This window comes from Nerophis lumbriciformis, linkage group LG13 (assembly GCF_033978685.3).
Source record: "Nerophis lumbriciformis linkage group LG13, RoL_Nlum_v2.1, whole genome shotgun sequence".
Lineage (NCBI taxonomy): Eukaryota > Metazoa > Chordata > Actinopteri > Syngnathiformes > Syngnathidae > Nerophis > Nerophis lumbriciformis.
This window is the reverse complement of record NC_084560.2, coordinates 35,992,585-36,016,452: the sequence shown is the minus strand read 5'-3', so window position 1 is coordinate 36,016,452 and position 23,868 is coordinate 35,992,585. Positions and strand designations below refer to the sequence as shown.

The 23,868-nt window shown below is 39.4% G+C and overlaps 1 protein-coding gene and 5 non-coding genes across 8 annotated transcripts in view; 4 read left to right on the top strand and 2 right to left on the bottom strand.

Moving 5' to 3' along the window:
• LOC133613398 (contactin-associated protein-like 5) overlaps positions 1-23,868 on the top strand; it is a 314,549-nt gene that overhangs the window by 216,756 nt on the left and 73,925 nt on the right. For all 3 annotated transcript variants that reach the window (XM_061970920.2, XM_072914523.1, XM_072914522.1), the window contains 2 exons: positions 9,835-9,941; positions 23,521-23,640. In XM_061970920.2, coding sequence (XP_061826904.2) covers positions 9,835-9,941; positions 23,521-23,640 — 227 coding nt within the window. The remainder of the gene's footprint in view (positions 1-9,834; positions 9,942-23,520; positions 23,641-23,868) is intronic.
• trnav-aac (transfer RNA valine (anticodon AAC)) lies at positions 212-284 on the bottom strand. The gene has a single exon. It is a non-coding gene; the product is annotated as a tRNA-Val (tRNA).
• Positions 1,251-1,323, top strand: trnav-aac (transfer RNA valine (anticodon AAC)). Its single transcript has one exon. It is a non-coding gene; the product is annotated as a tRNA-Val (tRNA).
• trnav-aac (transfer RNA valine (anticodon AAC)) lies at positions 1,582-1,654 on the top strand. The gene has a single exon. It is a non-coding gene; the product is annotated as a tRNA-Val (tRNA).
• Positions 1,889-1,961, top strand: trnav-aac (transfer RNA valine (anticodon AAC)). The gene has a single exon. It is a non-coding gene; the product is annotated as a tRNA-Val (tRNA).
• On the bottom strand, positions 2,579-2,651 carry trnav-aac (transfer RNA valine (anticodon AAC)). Its single transcript has one exon. It is a non-coding gene; the product is annotated as a tRNA-Val (tRNA).

Below are 23,868 nucleotides of genomic sequence, written 5' to 3'. Positions count from 1 at the left end.
AAGTAATGGAAATTGAGGATGTTGTATCAGGTGCCCAAGCACAAAGGGAAACCGGGGCTTGTGTAAAGTTTAAAGATTTTTTTTTCTCAAATATAAATATGTAAATTATTTTAAAAAAAACTACTGTCATTAAGTTGTGTGGAAATTGTATATTTTGCACGTCAAGTGTTAAACTTTGGCAGCACTGCAGTTGTTTTGCTCGTGGTAGATATGGTTCCACTGGGAATCGAACCCAGGATCTTCTGCGTGTTAAGCAGACGTGATAACTACTACACTATGGAACCCATGTTTGCCACAAAGTGCAACCATGTTTTCCTTTGCGCAGTGTTTCTAAAAAAAACAACGGAAAGTGGTGTAATATGCATGCCAGGCCACTAGTTGAAACTGCTTGTTCACCTAAATATTTTTCAAAAGTACTTTTTTGTATTAGTGAGTTTAAAATTGGAACTAAGTAAATACTGCACTAGTGATGTGGTAATGATATATTTTGCAAAATAAGTGTTAGCAAATTTTTTATGTTCAGCAATGAACTCTGGCTTCCTCCCACTTCCAAAGACATGCACCTGGGGATAGGTTGATTGTCAACACTAAATTGGCCCTAGTGTGTGAATTTTGTCTGTCTATCTGTGTTGGCTCTGTGATGAGGTGGCGACTTGTCCAAGGTGTACGCCGCCTTCCGCCCAAATTCAGTTGAGATAGGCTCCAGCGACCCCCCGCGACTCCGAGGGGGACAAGCGGTAAAAAATGGTTGGATGGATGGACGAGTGGCCTGGCATGCACATTACACCATTTTCATACATTTTTAGAAAAACTGCTCAAAATTAAAACACATGGGTTCCATAGTGTAGTAGTTACCACGTCCGCTTTACAAACAGATGGTCCTTGGTTCAATTCCCAGTGGAACCATGTCTATCACAACGAAACAATTGCACTGTTGCTAAAGATATATATTTTGCCGTGCAAATTATACCATTATCACACCACTAGTGCAGTATTTACTTAGTTCCAACTTTAAACTCACAAAAACACAAAAGTGTTTTTAAAAAATATGTGTATGTTATATTTATATTTCGGTGAACATGCATTTGCAAATCTTCCTTCACATCGCCAACTAGTGACCTGGCATACACATTACACCATTTTTAGTTGTTTTGGGAACTCAAAGAAGTTAAACAGTCCTAGTTTGAACTTGATTCTAGCTATTTGCAGATTTGTTAACATGTTGTTACATTATATATGACCGCTCTAAAGGTTCCATAGTGTAGTAGTTATCACGTCTGCTTAACACGCAGAAGGTCCTGGGTTCGATTCCCAGTGGAACCTTGTACTTTTCTTCACTTTACTCTTACACAACCAAAACAGTAGAATATTTACTTAAAATTGTAGTATCAACAGTGACAAAGACACTTGACAAGTGTTAAGAGAAAAAGCAGTTGGCATGCATGCTTGTCATTCCTTTACATCGCCAACTAGTGGCCTGGCATGTATATTACACCACGTTTGGTTATTTTGGTACTCCTATGGACACAAATTATCCACTCTGCACAAATGAAAACACAGTAAACCTTTCTTTAACACATGTGTTCCATAGTGTAGTAGTTATCATGTCTGCTTAACACGCAGAAGGTCCTGGGTTCGATTCTCAGTGGAACCATGTTCTTTTCACTACTTCACTCTTACACAACCAAAACACTACAATTTTTACTTAAAACTGTTGTATCAACAGCAACAAAGACACTTGACAAGCCTTAAAAAAACAGTTGACATGCATGCTTGTAGATTCCTTCTTTACATCGCCAACTAGTGGCCTGGCATGCATATTACACCACTTTCAGTCATTTTGAGACTGACACAAACATGAACACAGTCAACCTTACTGGCACACATGGGTTCCATAGTGTAGTAGTTATCACGTCTGCTTAACACGCAGAAGGTCCTGGGTTCGATTCCCAGTGGAACCATGCCTATTACAATCAGAACAATCAGATTAATTAAAGACTTTGCTCACACTTTTCCCAAAAAATTACCATTACCACACCGTTTTCAGTTGTTTTGGGAACTCAAAGTAGTTAAAAATTCCTAATTTGAACTTGGTTGTAATTTTATGCAACTTATTAAAACAAATGTAAAAACCAAAAATGTTTTTCTTTTAAAGAAACATATTTAGAACATATCTAGATACTCTTCTTTAAAAAAAATGTATAAGAAAGTTTGTTATGTTTTTGTTATTAAACAAAAGGTGCCAACAAATTCAATATAAAGTGGACAAAATATGATTTTAAATAATCATACAACCTGTCGTTATTCACTTAAATATGTACCCCGCCTACCGCCCGATTGTAGCTGAGATATGCTCCAGCGCCCCCCGCGACCCCAAAGGGAATAAGCGGTAGAAAATGGATGGATGGATGATTATAAATCTGTCTACACTACAGAGTGTAAAGTAGAGATTATAATATTATTATAAAACATAATCATTATTTATGATTTTTTTATTATTAGTGCAACTTTTGGGGGATAAGCAACCCCCCGTGTTTAAAAACTAGGAACACCTCTGTTTCTAACTTTGTGATAGACATGGTTCCACTGGGAATCGAACCCAGGACCTTCTGCGTGTTAAGCAGACGTGATTACTACTACACTATGGAACCCATGTATGTCTAGAAGGTTTATTGTGTTTTCTTTTACGCAGAGTGGATTAATAGTGCATGTAGGAGTCTCAAAATGACTGCAGGTGGTGTAATATGCATGCCAGGCCACTAGTTGGCGATGTGAAGGAATGACAAGCATGCATGCCAACTGCTTTTTCTCTTAAGGCTTGCCAAGTGTCTTTGTCGCAGTTAATAAAACAATTCTACTGTATTGGTAGTGTAAGAGTGAAGTCGTGAAAAAGTAATCGAACCCAAGACCTTTTACGTGTAAAGCAGACATGATGACTACTACACTATGAAACATTCCTGCATATAGTTAGAACCAAGTTCCAACTAGGAATATTTAACTACTTTGAGTTCCCAAAACAACTGAAAATGGTGTAATGTGCATGCCAGGCCACTAGTTGGCGACGTAATGAAACACTACAAGCAAGCAGGCCCACTGCTTGTCCCCACAAGGCTCTTCAAGCGTCGTTGTCGCTGTTTATATTAGGATTGTAACATTCGAAAACGTCAGTAATATCGTGTAGGACAAATAAGTACTTCTGCGTGTAAACCACTACACTATGGAACCTGCAAAGTTACAAAGTAAAGATACGTTACTGCGTTTTTGTTCATGTAAAGATTCCAGACTGACAGAAAATGCAGTATATCTCTCCAGCCACAGACAGTCCCATCATAATGTGTTTAGGAGTGGATTAGTTTGGAGCTACTGTACAACCGGTCTCCTCTGGTACGCGTGTGACCAACAAGACTGTAAGAGAGAGTATTCTGATGGTAGATACATCCCATAATCAAAACAGATGTTTGTTGCTCCCGCTGTGATCAGCACGCTGTATAATGCAGCGAGCGGCATATCCACCAGGGTCTCCCCGTAAGTCGCCAGACAGCAAACCGAAATAGCTGCCAATTAAGCCGCCATCGGATCCGCGTGGCGTCTGATGCCTCACTTAGCAGGAAGCCAAAGTGTTTGAAATTACAGACGGAGTCGGCCGTGTGAGAGACGGCGTCAATCAGACAATGTGTGACTCCCGCCGAGTGCATAAACACCAATAAACGCTCTCCCTGGCGTCAAGGTGTGAACAGTTCTTTTGACAAGCGTCGACCTTTTTGCAAAATAAAAAAAAAAACTGGAAAATGACGCCCCGTGAGTTTTTGCTCGTCTTTTGCACTAAAGCGCTCACCCTTTAGAGCACAGCTGTAACATCCTGGCACTAAAAACCTGCAGAAAATAGTTCTTCTTAGGTTTCTCTTTGTTTACATTTTCACACTTTGCACTATTTTCTTACACTTTATTGAACATTTCTCACATATTCTTTATTTTAGAAGCTTATTGTCAAGTGTTTAATGTGAATTACATTGTTGGAGTGTTTTCCATGCTTGTGTTGACATTTCCTTTCTGCCTTGATAGCTGAGGGATTATAATCAGAGGAAGGTTACTTTTTAAATAAAATGTTTACTTTTAGTATATTTTTCTCCTGCTCCCTATTTTCCATAGATCATAAAAAAAAAACAATAATTATAGATATATATAGGGATGTTCGATAATATTGGACTGCCGATATTATCAGTCGATAAATGCTTTAAAATGTAATATCGGAAATTATCGGTATCGGTTTCAAAAAGTAAAATTTAAGACTTTTTAAAACGCCGCTGTGTGCACGGACAGAGCGCCAATAAACCTTAAAGGCAATTCCTTTGCGTGCCGGCCCAATCACATAATATCTACGGCTTTCCACATACACACAAGTGAATGCCAATCATACTTGGTCAACAGCCATACAGGTCACACTGAGGGTGGCCGTATAAACAACTTTAACACTGTTACAAATATGCGCCACACTGTGAACCCACACCAAACAAGAATGACAAACCCATTTCGGGAGAACATCCGCACCGTAACACAACATAAACACAACAGAACAAATACCCAGAACCCCTTGCAGCACTAACGCTTCCCGGACACTACAATATACAACCCCCGCGATCCCCCCCCCAATTCCGCCCACCTCAACCTCCTCGTGCTCTCTCAGGGCGAGCATGTCCCAAATTCCAAGCTGCTGTTTTGAGGCATGTTAAAAAAAAGAATGCACTTTGTGACTTCAATAATAAATATGGCATGATATCACACGCAGGCTGCAGTTAGGTTGATACATGCCATCGGTATCGGGCCTACGTCACTCGTAGATGATGATATCGCAATCGGCAGCATGAATACATACACGCAGGTGAACACGTTTATGTGGATGACGCCTCAAGCGGCTGTCGACATAAAACAGGAAGGATCCGTGGCGTCTGTTTTCTTGTGACTTCGCCCAGGGAGCGCGAGGGTTGATGTTTCACCAGGCGCCATGTTCCTTCGCCAAATGTCAAGTGGCCACTTTGACTTGGACTTGAAGAACATTTTAATCCTCGCACGTCCTGGATGTAGTTTTTTAATCTTTGTGTGTGTGTGTGTGTGTGTGTGTGTGTGTGTGTGTGTGTGTGTGTGTGTGTGTGTGTGTGTGTGTGTGTGTGTGTGTGTGTGTGGGAGTGGAAGATGAAGCCAGGAGTATTTTCAAAGTATAAAAGATGACGGCGCAGTATTTGATGTCTTCAAAAAAGCGAGGCGTTAAGGAAATGTTGGGGACATGAAGTGGAACCTTCTCCTAGGAAAGGATGGAAGTAATCATCAAAGTTACCTTTTAGGTGAGGGGGGGGGGGGGGGTCCAGGTCTGCAGTTGATATCAGTAAAATAAAACAATGATGTGCTTGCATGTTACAAGTGTGATATCATATCAGTGTGATATGATGTGTTTACTTGTGTGTGATATCATGTGCGATACAAGCAGTCTTGCAGCGTGTTTAAATGTGCGTGATATCATGTGCGATACAAGCAGTCCTGCAGCGTGTTTAATTGTGCGTGATATCATGTGCGATGCAAGCAGCTGTGCAGCATTTTCACTTGTGCACGACATCATGTGTGACACGAGCAGTCGTGCAGCGTGTTTTACTTGTGTGTGATGTCATGTGCGATACAAGCAGTCCTGTAGCGTGTTTACTTGTGTGTGATATCATGTGCCATACAAGCAGTTTTGCAGCATGTTTAAATGTGCGTGATATCATGTGCGATACAAGCAGTCCTGCAGCATGTTTTCTTGTGCGTGATATCATGTGTGATACAAGCAGTCCTCCACCGTGTTTCCTTGTGTGTGCTGTCATGTGCGATACAAGCAGTCCTCCAGCGTGTTTTTTTGTGTATGATATCATATGCGATACAAGAAGTCCTGCAGCTTGTTTAATTGTGTGTGATATCATGTGCGATACAAGGAGTCCTGCAGCGTTTTTAGTTGTGTGTGATATCATGTGCGGTACAAGCAGTCCTGCAGCATGTTTTACTTGTGCGTGATATCATGTGCGATACAAGCAGTCCTCCACCGTGTTTACTTGTGTGTGCTGTCATGTGCGATACAAGCAGTCCTGCAGCGTGTTTTTTTGTGTATGATATCATATGCGATACAAGAAGTCCTGCAGCTTGTTTAATTGTGGGTGATATCATGTGCGATACAAGGAGTCCTGCAGCGTTTTTAGTTGTGTGTGATATCATGTGCGGTACAAGCAGTCCTGCAGCATGTTTTACTCGTGCGTGATATCATGTGCGATACAAGCAGTCCTCCACCGTGTTTCCTTGTGTGTGCTGTCATGTGCGATACAAGCAGTCCTGCAGCGTGTTTTTTTGTGTATGATATCATATGCGATACAAGAAGTCCTGCAGCTTGTTTAATTGTGTGTCATATCATGTGCGATACAAGGAGTCCTGCAGCGTTTTTAGTTGTGTGTGATATCATGTGCGGTACAAGCAGTCCTGCAGCATGTTTTACTTGTGCGTGATATCATGTGTGATACAAGCAGTCCTCCACCGTGTTTCCTTGTGTGTGCTGTCATGTGCGATACAAGCAGTCCTGCAGCGTGTTTTTTTGTGTATGATATCATATGCGATACAAGAAGTCCTGCAGCTTGTTTAATTGTGTGTGATATCATGTGCGATACAAGGAGTCCTGCATCGTTTTTAGTTGTGTGTAATATGTGCGGTACAAGCAGTCCTGCAGCATGTTTTACTTGTGCGTGATATCATGTGCGATACAAGCAGTCCTCCACCGTGTTTACTTGTGTGTGCTGTCATGTGCGATACAAGCAGTCCTGCAGCGTGTTTTTTTTGTGTATGATATCATATGCGATACAAGAAGTCCTGCAGCTTGTTTAATTGTGTGTGATATCATGTGCGATACAAGGAGTCCTGCAGCGTTTTTAGTTGTGTGTGATATCATGTGCGGTACAAGCAGTCCTGCAGCATGTTTTACTTGTGCGTGATATCATGTGCGATACAAGCAGTCCTCCACCGTGTTTACTTGTGTGTGCTGTCATGTGCGATACAAGCAGCCCTGCAGCGTGTTTTTTTGTGTATGATATCATATGCGATACAAGAAGTCCTGCAGCTTGTTTAATTGTGTGTGATATCATGTGCGATGCAAGGAGTCCTGCAGCGTTTTTAATTGTGTGTGATATCATGTGCGGTACAAGCAGTCCTGCAGCATGTTTTACTTGTGCGTGATATCATGTGCGATACAAGCAGTCCTCCACCGTGTTTACTTGTGTGTGCTGTCATGTGCGATACAAGCAGTCCTGCAGCGTGTTTTTTTGTGTATGATATCATATGCGATACAAGAAGTCCTGCAGCTTGTTTAATTGTGTGTGATATCATGTGCGATGCAAGGAGTCCTGCAGCGTTTTTAATTGTGTGTGATATCATGTGCGGTACAAGCAGTCCTGCAGCATGTTTACTTGTGCATGATATCATGTGCAATGCAAGGAGTCCTGCAGCGTTTTTAATTGTGTGTGATATCATGTGCGGTACAAGCAGTCCTGCAGCGTGTTTACTTGTGCATGATATCATATGCGATACAAGGAGTTCTGCAGCGTGTTTAATTGTGTGTGATATCATGCGCGATACAAGGAGTCCTGCAGCGTGTTTAATTGTGTGTGATATCATGTGCGATACAAGCAGTCCTGCAGCGTGTTTTACTTGTGTGTGATATCAAGTGCGATGCAAGCAGTCCTCCACCGTGTTTACTTGTGTATGCTGTCATGTGCGATACAGGCAGTCCTGCAGCGTGTTTTTTTGTGTATGATATCATATGCGATACAAGAAGTCCTGCAGCATGTTTAATTGTGTGTGATATCATGTGCGATGCAAGGAGTCCTGCAGCGTTTTTAATTGTGTGTGATATCATGTGCGGTACAAGCAGTCCTGCAGCATGTTTACTTGTGCATGATATTATGTGCGATACAAGGAGTCCTGCAGCGTTTTTAATTGTGTGTGATATCATGTGCGATGCAAGGAGTCCTGCAGCGTGTTTAATTGTGTGTGATATCATGTGCGATACAAGCAGTCCTGCAGCATGTTTTACTTGTGCGTGATATCATGTGCGACACAAGCAGTCCTCCACCGTGTTTACTTGTGTGTGCTGTCATGTGCGATACAAGCAGTCCTGCAGCGTGTTTTTTTGTGTATGATATCATATGCGATACAAGAAGTCCTGCAGCTTGTTTAATTGTGTGTGATATCATGTGCGATGCAAGGAGTCCTGCAGCGTTTTTAGTTGTGTGTGATATCATGTGAGGTACAAGCAGTCCTGCAGCATGTTTTACTTGTGCGTGATATCATGTGCGATACAAGCAGTCCTCCACCGTGTTTACTTGTGTGTGCTGTCATGTGCGATACAAGCAGTCCTGCAGCGTGTTTTTTTGTGTATGATATCATATGCGATACAAGAAGTCCTGCAGCTTGTTTAATTGTGTGTCATATCATGTGCGATACAAGGAGTCCTGCAGCGTTTTTAGTTGTGTGTGATATCATGTGCGGTACAAGCAGTCCTGCAGCATGTTTTACTTGTGCGTGATATCATGTGCGATACAAGCAGTCCTCCACCGTGTTTACTTGTGTGTGCTGTCATGTGCGATACAAGCAGTCCTGCAGCGTGTTTTTTTGTGTATGATATCATATGCGATACAAGAAGTCCTGCAGCTTGTTTAATTGTGTGTGATATCATGTGCGATACAAGGAGTCCTGCAGCGTTTTTAGTTGTGTGTGATATCATGTGCGGTACAAGCAGTCCTGCAGCATGTTTTACTTGTGCATGATATCATGTGCGATACAAGCAGTCCTCCACCGTGTTTACTTGTGTGTGCTGTCATGTGCGATACAAGCAGTCCTGCAGCGTGTTTTTTTGTGTATGATATCATATGCGATACAAGAAGTCCTGCAGCTTGTTTAATTGTGTGTGATATCATGTGCGATACAAGGAGTCCTGCAGCGTTTTTAGTTGTGTGTGATATCATGTGCGGTACAAGCAGTCCTGCAGCATGTTTTACTTGTGCGTGATATCATGTGCGATACAAGCAGTCCTCCACCGTGTTTACTTGTGTGTGCTGTCATGTGCGATACAAGCAGTCCTGCAGCGTGTTTTTTTGTGTATGATATCATATGCGATACAAGAAGTCCTGCAGCTTGTTTAATTGTGTGTGATATCATGTGCGATGCAAGGAGTCCTGCAGCGTTTTTAATTGTGTGTGATATCATGTGCGGTACAAGCAGTCCTGCAGCATGTTTTACTTGTGCATGATATCATGTGCGATGCAAGGAGTCCTGCAGCGTTTTAAATTGTGTGTGATATCATGTGCGGTACAAGCAGTCCTGCAGCGTGTTTACTTGTGCATGATATCATATGCGATACAAGGAGTTCTGCAGCGTGTTTAATTGTGTGTGATATCATGTGCGATACAAGGAGTCCTGCAGCGTGTTTAATTGTGTGTGATATCATGTGCGATACAAGCAGTCCTGCAGCGTGTTTTACTTGTGTTCATCTTAGCATGCGAGCATGCTAACGTTATCGTGCTAACGTTTAGCGTGTGTCAATGACCAACTAAACATAACTTTAAGTTTGTTACTTTATTAATTTGGATGATTGATTTATTCCAGACAAGTTTACCAATAAGGAAGATCTGCTTTAAATGTTGAGGTAACTTTCTGTGCGTTTTCTTCTTCTTCCTGCCAGCAAAAGCCAAAGAAAAAGCACACCTTGACGATTGTGGTCGGTCTGAGATGGAGTTGTGTTCACACTCAAGTTGTGTTGTTGTGTTGCAGGTGTGCGCCTAACAAATGCGAGCACGGGGGCGTGTGCTCCCAGACGTGGAGCTCCTTCTCCTGTGACTGTTCCGGAACAGGCTACTCCGGCGCCACCTGTCACGACTGTGAGTGATTGCTTTCTTTCCGCCTCCAAACACAGGAAGTTATGAATATCAGACTTCATGGCGGCAGGATGTGTGCTTATTTTTGTTTGTCAGCGTGTCGCCAATGTGATGTTTTTATTCAAACATGTCGACTTCCACAGCCAGTGTGTCATCCAGTGTGAGCGTGACATCTTCACCCTCAAAATGTAAACACAGAAAGATCATGCAAACAGGCGCTGTAGTACTCTGACTCACCACCAAGAGGGTGGGGGGCGCACTTGAGCTAGCAGGTGCGTGTTGCTGTCGTCTCTTTTCAGAGAAGAAGCCTGCTGTTTTTTTTACTTTATTGAAATACACATGCAATGATGAATGGATGGATGGATGAAAGAATGGATGGATAAATGATGAATGGATGGATGGATGGATGAAAGAATGGATGGATAAATGATGAATGGATGAATATATGAATGGATGGACAGATAAATAGATGTTAATGATCGATCAATGAATGGATTGATTAATGAATGGCTGAATGATGAATGGATGGATAAACAAATGAATGAATTAATAATTAATAGATGATGGCTGGATGGATGGACCGATGGAATGATTGATGAACAAATGGATGAAATATCGATGAATGAGTGGATGGCTGGATAAAAGGATGGATGAATAAACGGCTGGATGAATGGATGGATTGATATATGAATGATGAATAGATGGATGGATGGATGGATGGGTGGGTAAATGAATGGATAGATGAAATGATGGATGAATGAATGGATGCATAAATGATGAATGGATGAATATATGCATGATGGATTGATATATGAATGATGAATAAATGGATGGACGGACGGATGGATGGGTAATTAATAGACAGACGAAATGATGGATGAATGGATGAATCAATGGATAATGGATGGACAGATGGATGAAATCATGGATAAATGAATTAATTGATTAATGAATATATGGATGAATGAATAGATAAATGGATGGATGGATAACGAATATATGGATGGATGAATGGCTCGACAGATGAAATGGTGGATGAATGTCTGGACGCATGGAAGGATGGATGAATGAATGGGTGGGTGGATGGATGAATTGATAAATGGATGGATGGATGGATGGATAATGAATATATGAATGGCTGGACAGATTTAATGATGGATGAATGTCTGGACGCATGGATGGATGGATGAATGAATGGGTGGGTGGGTGGATGAATTGAGAAATGGATGGATGGATAATGAATAAATGGATGGATGAATAGATTCATGGATGGACATATAGAAGGATGGATGGATGAAGGGATGATGAATAAATGAATGAACAAATTAATGAATGAATGGGTGGACAGATGGACAGAAAGATGAATGAATGAATGGATGGATTTATGAATTGATGAATGGATGGATGGATGGACAGGTGGAATTATTAAGTGTGAATGTATGAATTAATAAAATAATACATTTATAAATTATCAATGAATAATGAATGAATGAATAATTGACAGCATGAATGGATGAATGAATGAATGGATGGATAGATGGAAGGACGGACGGACAGAAAGATGAATGAGTATATGAATAAATTAATAGATTTATGAATCGATGGAGGGATGAAGGGACAAAATGCATTAATAAATTAATAAATGAATGGGTGGATGGATGGATGCAGGAACGAATAAATAAATTGATGGATGAATGTGTGAATGGGTGGGCGGATGGAGAAATGGATGAATACATTAAGGAATGGATGAATGAGAGAATGGATGGATGAATGAATAAATTAATGAAAGGATGAATGGATAAATAAATTAATGAATGAATGTGGCTGCCAAGATGGAGGATTATATACCTAAAATGAATGCACGGATGCATGAATGGATGAATGTGGCTGCCAAGATGGAGGATTATATACCTAAAATGAATGGATGAATGTGGCTCCCAAGATGGAGGATTATATACCTAAAATATGTGCATGAATGAATGAATGTGGCTCCCAAGATGGAGGATTATATACCTAAAATATATGCATGAATGAATGAATGTGGCTGCCAAGATGGAGGATTATATACCTAAAATATATGCATGAATGAATGAATGTGGCTGCCAAGATGGAGGATTATATACCTAAAATATATGCATGAATGAATGAATGTGGCTCCCAAGATGGAGGATTATATACCTAAAATATATGCATGAATGAATGAATGTGGCTAGCAAGATGGAGGATTATACTGTATACCTAAAATACCAACAAGTATGTTTCCCTGCATGTTCTTTACACACAAATAAAAAGGGAAAAGCACAAAAGTGTTTCTCTTTATAAAAGTACAAAGAAATATTTGGACAAAATGACTTTGTTTTCATTTTAATGAGTGATCTTTGTGAACATTAATTAGAGCATAAGAATTTAACGTTTTTAAAAAAACCTTGGCTACCGTGAAATATTCATGTATTCACGTTCAAGTACCTTTGTTTCTCTGCATGCAAAACTACAAAACTACAATTGTTTTCCATCAAATGTGTTTTTTATCTTCATATGTTTGGCCGTGCTTGGACTTGCCTGAGATGAGTTGTTGGTGTGAGCAGACGCAGTGAACATTTCCACACAGTGCTGCATAAAAGGTGTGCTCGTCAGGTGTGAGCTCCACCAGCAACACGTCGCCATTGTGACACTCTCCCTGTTTGTCACCAGGTCGTAAATAGCCTTATTACAATTAGACACTTTTTTTCTTGCTTTCTGACGTCCTGTATGATCACCTTGACATTTGCCGAGCACGCGCCGCCATTCCCGGCACGGGAATACTGATGCAAGCCTTCTCATGCACGCCTTCTCATGCACGCCTTCTCATGCACACCTTCTCAATGTGGGCTGCAACATGACAGGTGGGAGCGGGGCCAGAATTAAAAATAGGCAGAAATGAGTATTAAAAGCACGGACAGGAAGGGGTGACAAGTGAGAGTGAGGAAGGCATCAGAAACTCCTTCATACTTCATACTTCGTACTTCAAACTTCATACTTCATATGTCATACTTCATACTCCCATGCTTCATGCATCATACTTCATATGTCATACTTCATATGTCATACTTCATGCTTCATACTTCATACGTCATACTTCGTCGTACTTCATACATCATACTTCGTACTTTGTACTTCATACATCATACTTCATACTTCATACTTCATACATCATACTTCATACATCATACTTCATACTTCATACTTCATACATCATACTTCATACATCATACTTCATACATCATACTTCATACTTCATACATCATATGTCATACTTCATATGTCATACTTCATACATTATACGTCATACATCATACTTCATACTTCATACATCATACTTCATACTTCATACTTCATGCTTCATACATCATACTTCATATGTCATACTTCATATGTCATACTTCATTCTTCATACGTCATACTTCATACTTCATGCTTCATACATCATACTTCATACTTCATATGTCATACTTCATACGTCATACTTCATACATCATACTTCATACTTCATATGTCATACTTCATACGTCATACTTCATGCTTCATACTTCATACTTCATTCTTCATACGTCATACTTCATGCTTCATGCTTCATACTTCATACGTCATACTTCATACATCATACTTCATACGTCATACTTCATACATCATACTTCATACATCATACTTCATACTTTGTACTTCATACGTCATACTTTGTACTTCATACGTCATACTTCATACGTCATACGTCATACTTCATACATCATACTTCATACATCAAACTTCATACGTCGTACTTCGTACTTCATACTTCATACTTCATATGTCATACTTCGTACTTCATACTTCATACATCATACTTCATACGTCGTACTTCATACATCATACTTCATACATCATACTTCATACTTCAAACTTCATACTTCGTACTTCATACATCATACTTCATATGTCATACTTCATACGTCATACTTCATACATCATACGTCGTACTTCGTACTTCATACTTCATCCATCATACTTCATACGTCATACTTCATACGTCATACTTCATACATCATACTTCATACATCATACTTCATACTTCAAACTTCATACTTCATACATCATACATCATACTTCATACTTCAAACTTCATACTTCATACATCATACATCATACTTCATACTTCAAACTTCATACTTCATACATCATACTTCATACATCATACTTCATACGTCATGTGACTAAGGGGTACAGCTGCAAAGTTGGCTGAAAAAGTTAGCATGCTAAGATTTAGAATGTCTCAGGTAACAAGTTGTATGACTCTGAGGCATACGGGCGCACAATTGTTTAAAAAAATGTTTGCATGCTAAAGTTAGCATGCTAGCAAGTTAACATGGGGATGCTAAGATTTAGCTTCTTTCCAGTGACAGGTTATATGACTCTGAGGCGTACGGCTGCAAAATTGGCTGAAAAGGTTAGCATGCTTATGCTAGCATTCTAAGATGTAGCTTGTCTCAAATGATAACGTATATGACTGAGGCGTACGCCTGCAAAATTGTCAGAAAAATTTTGCATGTGTCAAGTTCTAAGTAATATGACTCTGAAGTGTACCGCTGAAAAAATAGCTTAAAGAGTTAGCATGCTAAAAGTTAGTATGTGTCAAATATCAAGTTATATGACTCTTAAGCATACTGTCTAAAAATGTTAGCATGCTAAAGTTAGCATGCTAGCATGGGCATGCTAATATTTAGCTTGTCTCAAGTGACAAGTTATATGACTTTGAGGCATACGGCTGCAAAATGTACTAGAAAAGTTAGCATGCTATTGCTAGCATGCTAAAATTTAGCATGTCTCAAGTGATACCTTATATCAGTGGTCCCCAACCACCGGGTTGTTTCTTTCTGTTATTAATATTTCTGGTTCCTACATTATATATCAATATAGATCAATACAGTCTGCAGGGATACAGTCCTTAAGCACACATGATTGTATTTTTTTATGACAAAAAAAAATTAAAAATACCATACCCCCCTTGGTCCGTGGGACAAATTTTCAAGCGTTGACCGGTCCGCAGTTACAAAAAGGTTGGGGACCATTGCCTTATATGACTGAGAGGTGTACAGCATCAAAATTGCCTAGAAAAATTAGGTAAGAAGTTTGCATGTGTCAAGTTCCAATTTATTTGACTCTGAGGTGTGCAGCTGAAAAACTAGCTAAAAAGGTTAGCATGCTAGTTATCATGTGTCAAATATCAAGTTATATGACCCTGAGGCGTACGGCTTAAAAACCAGCGGGGGGGTTAGCACGCTAACAGATAGCATATGCAAATGCCTCCATCAAAAATTTTGAGAAGATCGCAGCATATGGAAGAAAGTTATGAGTGTTATCATTTTTCACCACAAGGGTGCGATGTCGGTGTTGATAGTAATGATTAGCTATGATCAGACCCCAACCTTAGAGCCTTGTGTGCGTTTCAAAGGAGATCCGATTATTTGAGAAAAATGTGCAAGGGACAAGCGGTAGAAAATTAATGGATGGATGGATGTTTTCACATTGCAGTCTTAGTAGATCACACATACGAATATAGGTCCATTGACTCTTACTGTCTGCCGTCGTAATTTGAACATGTACAGTCGTGCTCATAAGTTTACATACCCTGGGAGAATGTATGATTTCTTGGCCATTCTTCAGAGAATATGAATGATAACACAAAAACCTTTCTTCCACTCATGCTTAATGGTTGTGTGAAGCTATTTATTGGCAAACAACTGTGTTTACTCCTTTTAAATCAAAATGACAAAAGGAGGCACTTGAAGAAAAATGGGCTGCTTGGTCGAGTCGCCAGAAGAAAGCCATTTCTGCGCAAATGTCACAAAGTATCCCGCTTCCATTACGCCAAACAGCACAGAGACAAACCTCAGAACTTCTGGAACAAAGTCATTTGGAGTGATGAGACCAAAATTGAACTTTTTGGCCACTCGACCATGCAGCCTATTTTTCTTCAAGTGCCTCCTTATTGTGCGTCTTGAAACAGCCACACCACAATTTTTCAGAGAGTCCTGTATTTCAGCTGAACTTATTTGTGGATTTTTCAGTTGTGGCTGAAATTTTTGCTGGTCTACCTGAATCTCTCATTTTCCACTTCTTAATCAGCGTTTCAATACTGCTGATTGGCATTCCCAATTCCTTGGATATCTTTTTATACCCCTTTCCTGTTTTATGCAGTTCAATTACCTTTTCTCGCAGATCCTTTGACAATTATTTTGCCTTCCCTATGACTCAGAATCCAGAAACATCTGTGCAGCACTGGATGAAGCCCAGACGCTCACTGACCTTTTATACACACACATTAATTAAAAACAGGTCACAGGTGAGGATTGGAAACTTGATTAGCCATTCAAACCTGTTTGTGTCAACTTTTGTGCATGTTATCAGATCAAAGTCGCTGGGGTACGTTGGCGCCTGGAACGCGGCAAAAAAAAGGACGTTTTTTTGTGAAAGTGCTTCATTTATAGGGGGGGAAATACAGACAGAAAACAAACCCTGGATCCGAATCAAAAATCACGTCAAGCCTTCCGTTGGCTGCGAGCCCGCCTCTGTGCCGCACGAGCTTTCATCCTAATCCGCTCGCAACTTTTTGGATATCTTGTTCAAACAAACAGAAGCTCGCTGCCAAATCCAAGTAATTATGCAGTAGTATTACTATTAAACAAGAGTGTACTGCAACCACACATATAGGATGTACTGGGGAAAGGGGGAAAGTGTGATGATAACCGTAGAACAGGAAATGTATACAACAAACAAAACAATTGAAATAAAATAAAAATGTTGACACATATAAAGTCGCTCTGCTATTTATTTATTTATTTATTTTATCAGTACAAACAATATTTTACAAAAAAAATGCTAATGTGAATAGCTATGCTTTTTATTTAGCTTTGTGTGTAAGCTAAAAATATATATATCAAATAGTGACAATAGTAAAAAAAATTAATTCGATTAATCACACTCTTGCAATTCGATTAGTTGCGATTAATCGCAGAAAATGACTTGAGTGTGTTCGTACCTCCCAGGTTCTTTTGTCTGAATAAGGCGAGGGGACTAGAATTAAAGATGAAAAATTTATTTTACTACAAAGTCTGGCGCGTTCTCCCTAGATCAGGCCTGGGCCATTATTTTGACTCGGGGGCCACATTTAGAAAAAAAAATGTGCCTGGGGGTCGGTATATCTATTTTTAGGAACACTAATACAAAACCTCACAATAATGTCTGATTGAATGCTGGAAACTTCATGACAGACCGCCTTAAAAAACGTAAAGGAATTTTAAATTTTTCTATGAATGATAAAACACTGTATATTGACAAAATATGAACGTCACACCCCCTTTCGATCGACATATTTTACAATCAAGTGAAACGCAACAAAAATGAAAGAAACAGTGAAATATGAACGCGAAGGGTACAAAATAAACCAACCTACAATCTGATATATCTGATACATCACTAAGCTTTAGAACTTTGTTGTGAAAATCTCCTTCAGCGTCTGTGGAAACGCTTCCCACCCACACTGCTTGGTGTCTCGTCTGAGCTGCTGTGACATTGATTACTATAGTAACTAATTAGATGACCATAGTAACTAATTAGATTACCATAGTAACTGGTATATCATCCAAAAGTGCAGATTCCAACCATTGAAATACTTAGTATAGTTCAAGACTTACGGTCATTAGAAAACATATGTCATGATCTGTGGTCTAGATCATGTTTTGTGTAGTTATTAGTTTGGACTCCTTTTAGTTCCTGTGTGTGCACCTCCCTGAGTTTGTTTTGGTTGCCATGGTTGCTAATTATGTTCACCTGTCTCTGATTAGTGTTCGGCCGCTCACCTGCTACCCGAGCACTAATCAGAGGCATTATTAAAGCCTGCCTTTGCTAGTCAGTCGGACTGGCGTCATTGTTCGCTTCATGCCTGGTCCACGTAAGTCTCGTTTGTTCATGCCACAGGTAGTAAATTTCCTAGTTTATGATTCCAGCAGTGATGGGTTGATGAGGCGTCATGAAGCGTTTCGACACATTGCAAAACTGTATTGATACTGTGTCGATACTGTGTCACTAAATACTGACATCTGCTGGACATTAAAAATCCCTACAGGCAACCTATGGACCGACTCAACTGACACTGATTTTATGTCCTAGTACAGGGGTCACCAACCTTTTTGAAACCAAAAACTACTTCTTGGGTACTGATTAATGCGAAGGGCTACCAGTTTGATACACACTTAAATAAATAAATATATTGTCATTTGTAAGTTACACATAAGTGTGATTTAAACAAGAATAGCTAAATAAATAAATGTGTGTATATATATATATATATATATATATATATATATATATATATATATATATTAAAAAAATGGGTATTTCTGTCTGTCATTCTGTCGTACATTTTTTTTTCCTTTTACGGAAGGTTTTTTGTAGATAAAATAAAATGATAAATGATGAAAAAAACACTTAATTGAACGGTTTAAAAGAGGAGAAAACACGAAAATAATTAAAATACAATTTTGAAACATAGTTTATCTTCAATTTCGACTCTTTAAAATTCAACCGACAAATAGAAGAGAAAAACTAGCTGATTTGAATCTTTTTGAAAAAATTAAAAAAATAATTTATGGAACATCATTAGTAATTTTTCCTGATTAAGATACATTTTAGAATTTTGATGACATGTTTTAAATTGGTTAAAATTCAATCTGCACTTTGTTAGAATATTTAACAAATTGGACCAAGCTATATTTCTAACAAAGACAAATCAGTATTTCTTCTAGATTTTCCAGAACAAAAATTGTAAAAGAAATTCAAAATACTTTTGAAATAAGATTTAAATTTGATTCTACAGATTTTCTAGATTTGCCAGAATAATTTTTTTGAATTTTAATTATAGTAAGTTTGAAGAAATATTTCACAAATATTCTTCATCGCTAAAATATTTATTATTCTTTACAATAAAAACAATAAATTTACTTGAACATTGATTTAAATTGTCAGGAAAGAAGAGGAAGAAATTTAAAAGGTAAAAAGGTATATTTGTTTAAAAATCCTAAAATCATTTTTAAGGTTGTATTTTTTCTCTAAAATTGTATTTCTAAAAGTAATAAGAAGCAAAGTAAAAAAATTTATGAATTTATTTAATCAAGTGAAGACCAAGTCTTTAAAATATTTTCTTGGATTTTCAAATTCTATTTGAGTTTTGTCTCTCTTAGAATTAAAAATGTCGAGCAAAGCGAGTCCAGCTTGCTAGTAAATAAATACAATTTTAAAAATAGAGGCAGCTCACTGGTAAGTGCTGCTCTTTGAGCTATTTTTAGAACAGGCCAGCGGGCGACTGATCTGGTCCTTACGGGCTACCTGGTGACCGCGGGCACCGCGTTGGTGACCCCTGCCCTACTATATACAGTAATATAAACCAAGTCATTGTATTTCATTTAGGATTATTTCATATCTTCATTTAAATAAAAATATATTTGTATCTTTTTTAGATACAGTCAATAAATAATGTGAACATGTATCATAACATGGAAATCTAAGAGAACGTGTTGTGGATGATTGTGGACTGGGAATTTATTTTATTTTAATTTTTTACACATTTTTATAAATAAATATAAAAAGTTTTTCCGACGTATTACATTTTAGACGATTTCTCTTCTTAGTTATTATTTATCCGGCTGTAGAGAAGACACGCTCACAGGGCACAGAGGAGGCGTCAGTGCGACACAGTTCACGTATCGGTCACGTGACCAAAACAGCTCATGATCGGTCACGTGACTTTCTAAAATCGGTACGTGCACCGACACAGGGTTTTGCTCTATGAGCTCGACGCATGCGCCGATGCATCGGTGTTGCCGGACCCATCACTAATATAAACCAAGTCATTGTATTTCATTTAGAATTATTTCATATCTTCATTTAAATAAAAATATATTTTTATCTATTTTAGATATAGTCAATAAATAATGTGAACATGTATTATAACGTAAGAGAACGTGTTGTGAATGAGGATGCTTGTGGACTGGGAATTTTTATTTTTTTTACACATTTTTATTAAAAAAAACACCCAGTTTTTCCAACGTATTAAATTTTAGACGATTTCTCTTCTTAGTTATTATCCTGGGTGTCTTTGGAACTTCATTTTCATGCCTGGCCCTACAATGCCTCAGCATTGAGGAGGTGGATTTGTTAATGTACGACAATTCTGTCGTACAAATGCGACATTTAACCTGCAGAAAATATGAATAGTAAACTAAGAATCATTTTGAATTAATAATAGATCAAGTGGAAACTTTAAAAGAACAGGATGAAACGACAAGGAAATGAACACAAATACCTTTTTTTTCCCGATATGATCAAAATAATCCCACACGGCGGAAATCGTTCTTTTTGCCTGAAGCTGCTCCATGATCTCCGACGACGATAAATCACAAATGACCAACGACAGAAGTGCGGCGATTCTGTTGGCAGCAGCATCTCATTGACAGATGCGCGTCCTTATAAACACAGTTTGGCGTCAGTGCGACACAGTTCGCGTATCGGTCACGTGACCGAAACAGCTCATGATCGGTCACGTGACTTTCTAAAAGCGGTACGTGCACCGACACAGGGTTTTGCTCTATGAGCTCGACGCATGCGCCGATGCATCGGTGTTGCCGGACCCATCACTAGATTCCAGTGCTAAGTTGGGTTTCTTTAGCTTTTCCTGCGAACGGCACGCTTTCCTTTTGCTTCCTGTTTTTGGTTTAAGCTGCTTGCCAACCCTCCCGGATTTTCCGGGAGACTCCCGAAATTCAGCGGCTCTCCCGAAAACCTCCGGGGACAAATTTTCTCCCGAAATTCAGGCGGAGCTGGAGGCCACGCCCCCTCCAGCTCCATACGGACCTGAGTGACGTGTTGACAGCCTGTTCACACGTCCGCTTTCCCACAATATAAACAGCTAATGATGGAGGGCGAGTTCTTGGTTTCTTATGTGGGTTTATTGTTAGGCAGTTTCATTAATGTCCTCCCAGCGTGGCAACAACACACAACAACAGCAGTCAAGTTTTTGTCTACCGTAAAGCAGTTCGTCTGCAATAAACAGCAATGTTGTGACACTTTTAAACAGGACAATACTGCCATCTACTGTACATGCATATGTGACCCACCCATAATGTGTCACATTTTTGTGTTGATTTATTTATTTTATTTTGTGGTTTGAATTCGTTTTTGGAGCTGTCATTACACATTTATAAGTATTCACATTGGTCAGTAGGGGGCAGTAGGGCGTTTCTTCCCAATCGAATGCTATCACCTGCAGACCGGAAGTGTCTTGTCATTCTGATGAGCGCGACCAGTCTGTGAACAATTGAAACATCCTGTGTGCTTTTTCCTCCTGTATAACAGGTTAGTTTTGGTGAATCAACTCACTGAATAATATCCATGTGATCTTTATAAGTTTAAGTACACATTCTGATGGTGGAGCCTAACTCTAAAGTGTTTGTGAGTTGTAGTTTGTATTTGGGAATGAATCCAGTGCACAGCTGCAGTAATCAATACAAAAAGGCGACGTGAGTGCGCAATGTTTATATAAGAACTTCTGATCCAAATTCAGACTCCCAAATTAGAGCTCCCGTTTTCTTATTGATTTTATAATGTATATTTGTATAATGTGTGTGTTCTGAAATAGTGACAGAGAATAGAACAAGGATGGACAATTCAACCCTTAACTCAACAATGAGTAGAGGAGTGTTATGTGTGTGTATATGTGTAAATAAATGAACACTGAAATTCAAGTATTTCTTTTATTTATTTATATATATATACATATATATATATATATATATGTAATAAAATATATATATATATATAGCTAGAATTCACTGAAAGTCAAGTATTTCTTATATATATATCTTAACCACGCCCCCAACCACGCCCCCCGCCCCACCCCGACCACGCCCCCACCTCCCGAAATCGAAGGTCTCAATGTTGGCAAGTATGGATTTATGTTAAATAAATCATACTCCTACCTTCACGCTTTGTCCGGAGTTGTCCGTTCTGCATCCCGGGAGAACGACCCCGCATAAAGATGCGACCCCCACCGTGACAACATCACTGCACATCATAATGGCAGCTAAACCTTCTATCTTAAACATCTAAAAAAAATTATTTGGGAATGTCCGGCGGGCCAGATTGAAAAGCTTAACGGGCCGCATGTGGCCCCCGGGCCTTAACTTGCCCAAGTCTGCCCTGGATTGTCCCTCAACTCACATGCTTTTGTCCTACTTGGCTGAGTTCTGAACCTGAACATTAACCTAAGCATGTGTTTTAGACACACGCACATTCCTTCTCTTTGGCTCGTTCTTGGCACCTCTCCTCACCATCGAAACCAATAAGATACTGTGTGTGTGTGTGTGTGTGTGTGTGTGTGTGTGTGTGTGTGTGTGTGTGTGTGTGTGTGTGTGTGTGTGTGTGTGTGTGTGTGTGTGTGTGTTGGCAACGATAAAAACCCATTGTGTTTCGTCCTTGAACAGAACAAAGTAAAATGAGAGTGGGACCGCCTTGAAGGTGGAAAATATTCCCCTAACACCTTACTTTGAAAAGCTGTGCTCGACAAAACGTGCACGTGCTCATTTTAACCATTAATCCTGACTTTCCTCATTTTTATTTAAAAACACAAATTGTTTTATTTTTAGTTTTGGGGGTTAAAGTGTTGTGTATATATTGTGCTCCCATGTGCTGATCAATTTGAATTTATTATTATGCTTTTATTTTTATTTTTGCTGTATTTTTCAGTATCAAATGGTTCAAGTTGGTAAAAAAAAACGTTTTTTGTTTCAATAAGGATTTATTTATTTTTTTCATTTCAGGTAAGTTGATGCACTTTCAATATTTTCTGTCATAGAAAGTTATTCTTTTGTCGCGAGTTGATCAATATTTTTTGTTTGTTTGTTTTCTCGAATGTTATGCAGAGGTGTACTTATAACAATTTTATACAGAACTGATGCTATTTATAGTCAGGGTGGAGGTTTGGTTTTCTCCTCCAGAAAATAATTGAGAAGCACTGACTCAATCTGTGAACATACAGTACAAAGGGGATTCATACCTGACACGTGAAACGTGACGAAAATGGTGGCGCGCACAATCCACCTGAGCCGCCAGACGGCAGTAGCGTGTTGAATATCTTAAAATGTGGCAATTCCAACTATGACCACAGCGTCGGTTGGTACGGAGAGTGGCGCTTTCCATTATTTTTAGTAGACTGCGTTGCAAAATGATAAACCCCTCCTCTTCCTCTCACGCGAGATCCGGCCAGGAATGGGGCCATAAAAATACCTTCCCTATTGTACATGATTAATGTAATAGTTCTTAAAAAGCCGGCCCAGTCCCCCTCCAGAACCTTCCGCATAGACATAGGCGGTCCAGCAGGGATAAACGAGATCAGAAACCGGTCGATGAAATCCCATTCAGGTTATGAATTGGTGTATTATTTTTCATTTGGACTTAATAAGACTATTAAGGTTGGAAATTGTCCTTCTTTGACACCCCGACCCTTCCTTCTCCGCAGCCGTCTACGAGTCGTCCTGCGAGGCCTACAAGCTGATCGGCGGCTCCTCGGGCTTCTACGCCATCGATCCGGACGGGAGCGGACCCCTGGGCGCCGCGCAGGCGTACTGCAATATGACAGGTGAGCTCCGAGATGGCGGATGTACCGTAAATTTCGCACTATACAATTTGCACCCTGCAGATTTTTATTAGACGGTGCGGCCAATTTAGGTCTTTCTCTCCGATAACAGATGGGTGGATGGGTGGATGGATGGATGGATGGATGGATAGATGGATAGTGTTGCGTCGGACCAGTTCTTCCTCCAAGGGAATTTAAGTTACTGGTCAATCCCAAGTTCTTTTGGATGAC